Genomic DNA, 11036 nt, shown 5'->3' on the forward strand with positions numbered 1-11036 from the left:
AATTCCAGAAAAACTAGATTTAATGCTTTGTTTAAAAATACATGTTTAGCATGCTACGATCCATCTATGTACATATACACAGAGAGAAGGAATATTATTGGTAGTGGCATTTTTTTGTGTGTGTGACACTTTAACTTTGTACTCTGCTATGCTTGGCTGTTCAGTGACTATGAATCATTTCTGCAAAAACATGTCATTGTACTAAAAAATAAAAATCTAGCAAAAGCTGACACAAAATAGGTAGGCAGTAATCACTAGCTCTTTCTTCTTAAGTATACTAAGTATCTTGGACAAACAAAAAATGAAGTCCAATCATTCAAAAAATCAATTCTAGTCCTTAGTATCACTATTGATATTGGGGTGGAAAAAATCACTGAAGTAGGCATAAATTGCTGGTAATGTAGTTCCAGGATTAGGTGAAAGATCCAGATATTTAAGTGGTTAATGTAATCACTGATCCAAAAGACAGCCACATGAACCAAGATTTATGATCAATCTAATTCTAGGACACTTAGCAAAGAAGCTCAAAATAAAAATTAAAGCTCCAATCAATACACAACAGTATTACATGTATTTTTTCTTTTATGTGCTTTTTTCATAGCTCAGAAATTTTCTACAGCTGTTTTATAAATCAGAAAAAAAAAACCTTACAGAAATAGATTAAGCCTCAAAAAATCTGAGTAAAAAGTAAGCCCTGTTTAGATACAGTTTAACTGTTCTAATTTAATGCCTTGAGTACTTTTGAAAATTTGAGTAAGTTTTGGATTTGTCAAAACCTTTAAGTAAATAAGCATATTGACTATTAAGACTGTTGAAAAATTGGACTTAATGCAAGACAAAATCCCCTCCAGTTGCTAACAAACTACACTAAAATTGAACAGTTCATGAATAGAGACAAAAGCACCAAGAATGAAAGGAGGAAATATCACATACTACATAGAATTACATAACACAGAGTCAATTCCTAGGCTAGCCACCATAATCTAGCACACTTAAGATCAACCTTGGCCACCCAGCCTACCTGCCAGAGAGAGTGACTTATTAACAGTGACTAAAACGCAATGTCAATTTTATCAGTTTTCTAGTCAATAAAGGTGAAGAACTAGTTGTAAAAATTTTAATAGGAATATAATTTTCCATATTGTTCACTAAAGTGATTTTCTGATTTAAAACACATAAACATAAAAAAATATATATAAAAAAATCCTTTACACTCCTCCCCCAACCGTAATTGTTTTTGAAGGAAAAAAAAAGGTGTACATCATGGTTCTGGAGAGGAGAACAAAACTGGAAACATGAATCCCTCCTTTTAAGTCTTTACTATACACAAAGAACATGCCAACTTGATAAATGGCCAAAATCTGACTTTACAAATCACACATTCTTCCTACCCCCCAAAAATAAAAGTAATGTTTTAAAATTTATTATTCTGTAATACATTTATTACCCCATGCCTCTTTTGTATTAAACAGACTCAAGTATATATTCCAGTTTATTACTGAGATTAAAAATACCTGTTTTCCATGCCCAACTACAAGAAGAAATATAATCAAGAGAATGATCTCAGTTGAATTAACAACCTCCAGGTATTATTTTATTAAAATTTAACACTTACAGTTCAAGCAATATCAGAACTTTATGAAAAAAAAAGTGATTTATGTAAAATAATAAAAATTCTGACTCGTGTATATAATGGGAATCATTTGGGAAATCCGATAAGCGTTAGAAGTGGAATTTAGAAATCATGGATTAAAGAAATATGATTTTAACGCAAATACCTCGCCCAAAATTAAAAATAACTTTAGTAACTCTTAATATATGCAGGCTGTTGGGGGGGGTGGAATGATTATCTTAAACTGAAGTTTATTTGCACCACCTGAATAAAGAAACTGTATCACTATAATGAAAAATGGTATCACTCTAACGATGCTATCTAATTAAAATGCAACCTACACCGAAGTAAACATGAAATTTCAGATTACAGAAGTATGCTTTACGTCAAGATACAAGATTTGTAACACCACTGAACTGACCAGTTTTTACAGATACATACATTTATTACTTGAGAAATACAGTAATTTCTTTCTAGCATGAAGGTCGAGGACCCAGCCACAGAGCTAAGACTCAACAGTATTAGTAAATATTACCACCAAGCTGTCCCAAATAGCGGGCGTTTAACTGCAGAGTCCGCCCGACAGAACAAAGAGGCCGACATGGCTCCAGGGATGACAGTGCTGCAGTCTGAGGTCGCTGGGAACAGGACGAAAAAAGACAGGGTACTCCACGGAATGGGCCTAAAACCTACGTAGAGACGGCCTACGCAGACACAGGAAAAAGAGCAACAAAAAGGGACCTAGAAGAATGGGGAGTAGCTTTCATGAAAGCTACTCACGAAAGACAGTTGGGGGTGGGAAACTACAGCTGTCTTGTCTTTGCTTCTCCCATCCGGGTTTAACTTTCCATCTGATTGCTCCTCACGGCCACTGCTGACAGCTCTACGCAAGACTCAGGGCCCTAAAGCTGAATTTGCGTGACCACGGGATACAGGGAGAAAATGGGGACGGAAGGCACTCCCTGTTGGGTGGGGTACCACGTTACCTATGCAACCCATCCAGCCCGGCTCAGGTTCCTGTCGCCTTCGCCTCTTACGCTTAGCACCATGAAGGTCACTAAAAACCTCCTTACCCAGCTCGCCATGGAGCACAGTCCCAAGACGTTCCCCATCTCCGCAACGTCGCAGTAGGACCCGCAGGCAACAAGATGGAGACAGTAACTCTCCACCCTTTCGGGCCTTATTTACTATTTGCGAGCCACTTCCGGCGCATAGCTCACCCCGCCCCTTAGCTTTGCGTCACTTCCTTTGAGGCCTGAGTTGGGTGGGGCGGAGGAGGGTGGCGTGATGAGATTGCGCGTGCGCATTCTTGGAATTTGGGGCAGCTTTCGGAGCAGAATTCTATTAAAACCGCGGGTGGAAGTTTTTGGCTAATGCAGTGTTCGTAGTTTGCCACATTAAGGAAACGATGTGAGAAAAACTCACCATTGCTTAATGTTTATTTGAGTTTGGGTTCAGTAGAGGCTGAGGTGGTGCTTGATGATTTTGTCCTCTAACTGCTTTTGAAGGATTGCCTTCTCGGTGCTCATACGTTCGTCCTCTTATTTCTCCTTTTAACACTTTTGCGTCTTTTTGCCCCACTTACATTCTCAGATATTTCTGCAGGCCACTGCCTAGGACAAGTTCTATTGGGGTATTTCCCTTCGTTTGGGTACTAACAGTTCTTTGTATCACTTTTTTGTTGTTGACACGCATTTTATTTTGTCGTCCAATTAAGATGTTACAGGAAGTTTGCCCGTTCAGAAATTTTAATTAGGTGAAAAGACATACTGATTATAAAGACTTAAATATGGCATTGATTTTATTGAACGTCATGAGCTGTTCAGGGGACATTTGGAATCCTTGCAAATTAAGTGGTAATGATCATCTCTAGTGAGTGTACATAAAGTTCTAATTCTTTTATAGTGATGTAAAAAGATATTCTGGGAAAACAGTTTGGTGCACAGAAATAAAATAGAAATAGTCTTCGTCATTAATAATGACAGTTTTATAAAGATTACAAAAATTAGATGGGTGAAGGTGAAGTAACACCTAGGAATCTAGAACTGTGACCATTAAATAAGTAGCAAAAAGAAAGTAATGGAATTCGGTAAAAGACAATGGGTTTAGTTTGGGCATGTTGAACTTGAAGTCTCAGAAATGCTACCCCTCAGCACGTGAAAATGCACGCTTAAAAACCAAGAGTAATGAGATGCAAAATTTAAAGTAACTTAAATTGCCCGTAGAGTTGAAGATGTCAGCCTGAAAACAAGAAACCAGTTCAAGAAGCAAAGCATTTAACTGGAATCAAAGAATTGCAATTCAGGGTACACAGATTTATGTAGAATCCCAAATACTGTCCAGGTTTCAGGAGGTTGACAGGATTTTCATGAAGAAAAAAAGGAGGAAGATTGGGTAAATAGTTTTAAAGAAGAGTCCATTGGTGCTGACAAGTAGGGCTGGATTTGCACTCATTGATTGGTCAGGTGAAGTGATCCCTAGGCAAAAGTTCACTTTTATTAGTCTTTTCAAAAGGGATATTCTCCTGCTTGTTGACTTCTTGAATGTTGACCGTTTGGCCGAGTTCAAGGTTCAAGAAACAGGATGTGAAAACCAGTTCTCCAGAAATGGCTGTTCTGGCTCCCTTTTAAAATGGCTCTACTTAAGTCATTTTTAAAAAGATAGAGGATTGAGGTAGATATCCAAAGAGAAATGTTGTAGAGTTATAGGAGTCCTTAATATGAATCCATAAAACTTACCACTGGAAAAATTATCAAGTGGGGAGAAGCTATTGACTTAGTTTTTAACTTCTCACTGTGGTTAATGTCATTTACACACCCCTCCTTTCACGTTCTTCTGAATTTTAAATTCTGCTGTGAAAATAGTGTTAGTAAGGTACTTGACTTCTCAGAATCTCAGAATCTTTGTTAGTAATATATCAACCTTAAAGAGTTGAGGGGATTAAATAATAATCACTTGGTCTTATAAATTATAGTACAGTGTAAGCCTATTGTAGACCATAAATACAAGCTAGTTTCCCCCAAAATAAATTGTCTTAAAGGATGAATAAAATTTATGCATAGTTTATATTGTACAATACAAGGAGAGAAAGGATCTATGAAAATTATATTATGACTTTAATCCTAAAATAATTAAACTCTAAATGTAAACATGTTTAAATATTTTAACATATGTTCAGTAAGAATAAGCTAGGAGTAGATTAGGACAAAATAACCTATAGGGGTCAGTATAAACTTAGAATTGCAAGAGGCCGTATCCTGATTAAAGACATGTTTTTGTCAGTGAAGACATATTTTGATTTTTTAATTAAAAATCAAGACATAATAAAGGTAAAACACCCTCCTAATTTATTACCTTAATATTAAGATAGCCTGTGAACAATTTTCTTTCCACACAGGTTTTTTTTCCTCCCCCAGCCCAGTGTAAGCCAGTAATTCCCATGACAACCAGATATGTCTATACGTAGATGAGTACAAAAGTATAATATTTATTTCAGGTAGAACATATAACTTTAGGGAAAAAGGCAAATATTCACAATGTAAATAATGAAGTGATAGAGAATTCAAATGTTTCTAGGGTTTAAATACTATTTTATAATCATTTAGAATGACTACTTGAAGAAATGCTAATGGCATTTCTAAAACATTTTGCTTCTCAAGGGCAATTAGCTAAAATATGTTAAGGATTTATTGTCCTCACATAGGAGTTGATAAAATTTAATGTTATCATATATTGAAGAACTATTCAAATCAAGCATTCATTCACCAAAAAATGTTATTAGGCTGTAGAAAGGAGCCAACTATTTCTATTTATGCATTTATCAGATTTTTAAATTCTCACTAAATACATTATTAGGGCAATGTTTAAATCATCACTTTCCAGTAGAAATACAATGTGAGCCACTTTCATAATTCAAAATTTTCTAGTAGCCACATTAAAAAGAAAAAGGAACAGATTAAATTAATTTTAATATTTTAATGATACATCTAATTTAACCCAATATAATTTCAACATGACATTAATATAAAAATTACTAATGAGATGTTTTACATTATTTTTCATGGTTTCCTTTTTTTTTTTTTTTTTAAGATTTTATTTATTTGAGAGAGAGTGAACAAGAGAGCAGAGCAGGGGTAGGGGCAGGGGCAGAGGGAGAGGAAACAGATTCCCCCTGAGGAGGGAGCCCAATGCAGTACTGGATCCCAGGGTCCTGGGATCATGACCTGAGCAGAAGGCAGCCACTTAACAGACCGAGCCACCCCGGAATGCCACTTGTTAAGGTTTCTAAATCTAGTTTATATTATACATTTATAGCACATCTCAGTTCAGACCAGCCACATTACAAGAGTTTGATAGACCCCACATTGCACAATGCATATCTAAGTGGGGGGAATGAAACAATTATCCATTAGCAATTATCCAAAGGACCCAGTACAAACTAAACAAATAAACACAATTTTCTTTGTATAAATCATTTAGATATTTCAGAGTAAAGTGGTTTTGAGCCTGCTAATTTACTTCAGACATTTAATTGGTTTCATCTAATTTATTTTTGCATAAAAATCAAATCTAAGAGACTGTAGGAAGGGTAAATGTTAAGTTCTTATAATTTAGGCTAATACTTTGATTCAGGCATGGTTAGACACTGCACCATAGTTTAGCAATATCAAATGTTAGTATTCAGTAAGAGAGAAAAACAAAAGAATTGGCTAATATAGTAATACATGAGAATTATGCTTTAAGAAAGGAGCTCTCTCATGCAAACAGAGTCCAGAAGATGACTTTTCCCATTGAATCTCCATATAGACACAACCTTGGATTAAATGTGAGTTGAGGAAGTGTTTAGAGACATGCTTAAATCTGGAGTAAGGATGCCTGTGCTTAAATGCTACCCCCACCTCAAATTAGCTGTGTAATCTGGGGCAAATTTCATTTTTTTGCTTCAGATTCGTCAACTTTAAGATGGGAGAGTAACAGTACCTTCTTCACAACGTTGCTGTGTGGATTAAATGAAACAAGCAAAGTGCACAGAAGGGTGTTAGGCTTCGGTAAGTACTCAATAAATATTAGCTACTCCTAGATAACAGAGACTTTTCTTCTGTTTTTTTTTTTTTTTTTTTTTTTTCTTTAGTATCTCCCCCCACCCCCATAGTTTCTTAATGTTTGAAACCCTGTGTTTGGCTCTCAGTCAAATGTTTCCATCTAATTTTCTCCGCAATAAAACTGAAGGTAGAATACGGTAAGGGCTTCAGGTCCTGCTAAGTAAATAACTACAAGACAAAACAGGCCTTTTCCGTAATTTGTATTAACTGTTAACCTTGAAAATAAAACTGCCAGTTATTTTGTCAGCCAAAGAAGGGTTTATTCAGGAATAGCAGAGCACTGCCATCCAGGACAGGCACGCTGCAGCAAAATCATAAGCAGGTATGGGAAACAAAGGAGAGGAGTGTTCTGTAAAGAGGTAGCTGGGAGGGAGGTTGAAGTATAGCGGCTTTTCATTGGCTAGGCTGTTGCCAGGCCAAGAAGAAATCTTACTTTCTCTGGTAGGGACTTGCAAGGTCCCTTTCTTCTGTTGGGTGTGCAATCGGTAACTGGTGCTAGATGTAAGAGCTCCCCCTGCTGGCCTCCGGACTTCATCTAAACGAGGTTTTTTGATGTTACTGCTGTTTTTAAATTTTCACACAATTTATCAAAGTACAGCTGCCATATATTGTTTTGTTAAGAGAATGTTTTTTTTTTCTTTTTAAAATCTTACTAAATACCCCATTTCAGGAGGAGGTGAAAATGGAGCCATTTAGAATCTATCCTGGAGGCAGAACATTTCTAGGATTGGTTAAATTATGCACTTAAGCCTGATAATTTTGAAAGAAAGAGAGAGAAATTCTTTGTACCCTCCTTACACCTTACCAAACATCTCTTTCCCTCAAGGAAGGAAAGTATTTTCCAGAAGCCCTGACCACCTGTTATCAGATTCTTCTTCAGTCTCAAGATCAGAACTGTGTTATATGTATCTGCTTTAAACAATTCTTGAGAAAAGGAGTGGAGATACCATGATAGATTTACTCATCAGTATTCCCACCATAAAGCCCTGAAGAACGCAGTCTTGGATCAAACCTGAACAAAACTGAAGTTCAGTTACCAAGCCACCTCAAGTCTAGAAGCTGCTTCATTCTCAAGCAAACTTTTAAAATTCACTATATAACTTCTCAATAATAAAAATTAGAACTAAAATACCATTTTCATAAGTAATAGAAAATGTAAATTTTTATTCATAATAATTAGGAACTTAAATCAGTAGGATACTAAATTTCTTAAAAAAAAAGATTTCTTTATATATTTATTTATTATTTAGAGACAGCAGCGGGGAGAGAGGGAGAAAGAGAATCTCACGCAGATTGTGCTGAGCATGAGCCCAATGCAGGGCTTGATCCTAGGACCCTGAGATCATGACCTGAGTTGAAATCGAGAGTTGGATGCTTAACTGAGCCACCTAGGTGCCCCAGAATACTAATTTTCTATAAAATAACTACCCATCTTCTTTTCTAGGAAATAAAATTCTTTTAAAAAAATAGATTTTATTTATTTATTTGAGAGAGAGAGAGAGAGTAGAAGCAGGGAGAGTGGCAGGCAGAGGGAGAAGCAGGCTCCCCTCTGACAGGGAGTTCAATGTGGGGCTCAATCCCAGAACTCTCGGATCATGACCTGAGCCAAACGCAGATGCTTAACCAACTGAGCTACCTAGAAGTCCTGGAAACAAAATTCTTTTGAAAGCCAAATCTTGTTTGCTTCAATCTCATCTTCTATAGAAATGATTGCTAGATCTGAAAGTCTTTCCTGTGACATTGTACACCTCAACTATTCGTTAATAATTTTTAATTTTGAGAAGCCTCCACTGGCAAATAATATTGCATAAATATATTTATATATTTGCATAAATAAAAATATATACAGAATATAAAAATTCTGAAAGCTGTAAAAGTATTTGGAACTAGTGCTAAATATAATGGAATCTTTTAAGAGCAGTCACACCAAGGATGTTCAATTATTGGCATATTTCTCTTGCATAAATTCAAGTAGCATAATATATATCAACCCTGTTAAGATAGACATTTATTTTCATCAATTTGAAATTAGTTTTAACAAAGTTAATAGATAAGATACTTCATTAGAATATAGTGGAAAATAATTGTACAAATTACTCATCACTAGAGTCAGTAATATTTATACTACAATTAAATGTGTTCCTACTAATAAAAATTTGTATGTTGTAAATCATGCTTACTTAGATGAGGAACCCCTGTATGGTACCTGTCCTGAACAGTTAGACCTGGCAGCTCTACTCTGTAGTCAAGAACAATGGAGACAATGGTTTTGGGATGGATCTAATACTTAAACAATTGCAAAATGATTAGGAAAAAAATAATTAAATATCTTCGGGTGAGGTAAAGATATTTAATTTCCCCTGCTCGGTAGTTCACAATGTCTCAGGTGTTGCATTTTCTTCAAGCATATATATTATTCTGAAGTGATGTGCATTTTTATTCCTGGTCTAAAGAATAAAGTTGAAGGTGCCATGTAGCTTATCTGCCTATGTCTCCAGTCTCCTCTCCATTTCTTCATTTTTCAATTATTTATTCTTTCTACAAATATTTTACACTTCTCAGTATGAATACATATGTCTTTTATTACTCATAATTCTATTTTAATAGTGAAGACATTTAAAGCAATAGATTTTTCCCCTGAATAATATTTTCCATTTCTTATAGTATAAAAAGTTCTCCCTTTCATTGCATTATATAAAGGTTATGATTTCCTTTAAAATTCCCTTTTTGATATGAATGTTTTTAGCAGTAATGATATTTCTCAATTTCCAAATAGAAAAGACTTTTCTAAATATTACTGGCTTGCAACTTTTCTAATGTTATTGGCTTATGTTATTGGTTTAGTTTTCCAGTGTGTGACCAAGCATCTGATTAGTTTTTCTAAACATTACACCGACATAAAAAGGAAAAAGTACATTGTCTATTAAAGGAATGTAAAGATCCACAAATCTATTAAATTAGGGTTATGACATCTATTATTTAGTTCCTTTGTCTTTATTTTTTATTTGCTAGATAAATCCAGTTGTAAGTGGGGTCTGCTGAATCTCCCACTGTTATTAAGTTTTTAAATCACTTTTTTCTTGTAATTTCTCATAGTATTTACTTGGTGGTTAGTTGTTTTTTTGATATGTTCAAGTTTATGGTTATATTAACTTGTTCAATTATAACTTTTTTATTACACTGAATCCTTCTTCATTCTGCTGTGTCATACCTTAATATTCACTTTCTCTGATGTTTATATGACTATTCCTACTTTCTTTTGATTTGCTTTAAATGATATCATTTGCTGTTTTAACTGAAGCAGTCAGCATTCTTACACTTCTTCCCTCATCCTCTCGCCTTAGTTTTTGTTATTTTGTTATTTCTAAGGCATGGGAGCCTATAACATTTAGGTTCTCTTCTGACCCCCTCAGCTCTATATTTATTTTAATATTTGTTCTATAGTAAAATATAGTTAGTGTTCACTTCCAGTATTTTGCTGTAGTTTCTTAAGTCATCTTTTGGTTAGTGAAGTTCTTCTCTGTGGATTCTCCAAGAAAGGACTGATGAAAACAAGATTCCTTGAGTTCTTCCTTGTTTTAGATTGTTTTTGCCTTTGTATTTGTATAGTAGTTTGCCTAGAAATAAAATTACTGGATCACCTTCTTTTTTTGTAAGGGTTTTTTTTTTTTTTTAGGTGTATATCAATTGTCTTTTTTATTTAAATTAAATGTTTCTGAGAAGTCTGAGCTCAGTCTGATTTTTTTCCCTCTTGTATGCAACCTAATTTTTTCAACCTTCATCTCTAAAGTGTTATTTTATTAATTCCAAGTCCAGTAACTTCATTAGGCTATATCTTGGTATTGAACATTCCAAGTCAGGTTTCTCTGGAGTATGGGGAAACCATTTAAAGGAAAATTCAGATTTTTTTTTTCAAGAAAGTTATCTTGAATTATAATTGTAAGTTATTTGCTTATTTCCATTATTTTACTTTTCTTCTATAAGAACTAACTGTTTAATGTTGGCTCTCTTACCTGCCTCCCATACAAACTCTTCTCCCTAACAATTTTAAACTCTTTATTTGTTTTATGTTGTTCACCTTCTACCACTTAGTGCCTCACCTCTGCTATTAACATTTCTCTCTTCCTGTTATTTCCTCATTTCTTCACTGAGTTCTTTTAGTCTTTGCTTTGATCTATTGCTTCATAGAAGTCAGTTTGCTTCTTTAAGGTTATGGTTTCTCTGGTTTATGAGCATCATCTGCTATTTGTTTTTCTTCTTCCTCTTATCATCATTCCTGATAATATTTTTATATAGGCCGTATGCTTATAATATTTTAATTT

At 34.7% G+C, this 11036-nt stretch overlaps 1 protein-coding gene and 1 long non-coding RNA gene across 2 annotated transcripts in view; one reads left to right on the top strand and one right to left on the bottom strand.

Moving 5' to 3' along the window:
- The window catches only part of SERINC1 (serine incorporator 1), a 38024-nt gene extending 35195 nt beyond the window's left edge, over window positions 1-2829 (bottom strand). Inside the window, exon 1 of the mRNA XM_047732368.1 lies at window positions 2686-2829. Within this exon, the coding sequence (XP_047588324.1) occupies window positions 2686-2724 (39 nt within the window). The 5' untranslated portion in view covers window positions 2725-2829. The remainder of the gene's footprint in view (window positions 1-2685) is intronic.
- Window positions 2830-2929: 100 nt separating this feature from the next.
- On the top strand, window positions 2930-7972 carry LOC125101855 (uncharacterized). The gene is made up of 3 exons (XR_007127957.1): window positions 2930-3022; window positions 6559-6660; window positions 7541-7972. It is a non-coding gene; the product is annotated as an uncharacterized LOC125101855 (long non-coding RNA).
- The last annotated feature ends 3064 nt before the right edge of the window (window positions 7973-11036 follow it).

The sequence above is a fragment of the Lutra lutra genome, chromosome 6, assembly GCF_902655055.1.
Source record: "Lutra lutra chromosome 6, mLutLut1.2, whole genome shotgun sequence".
NCBI classification, from domain to species: Eukaryota; Metazoa; Chordata; class Mammalia; order Carnivora; family Mustelidae; genus Lutra; species Lutra lutra.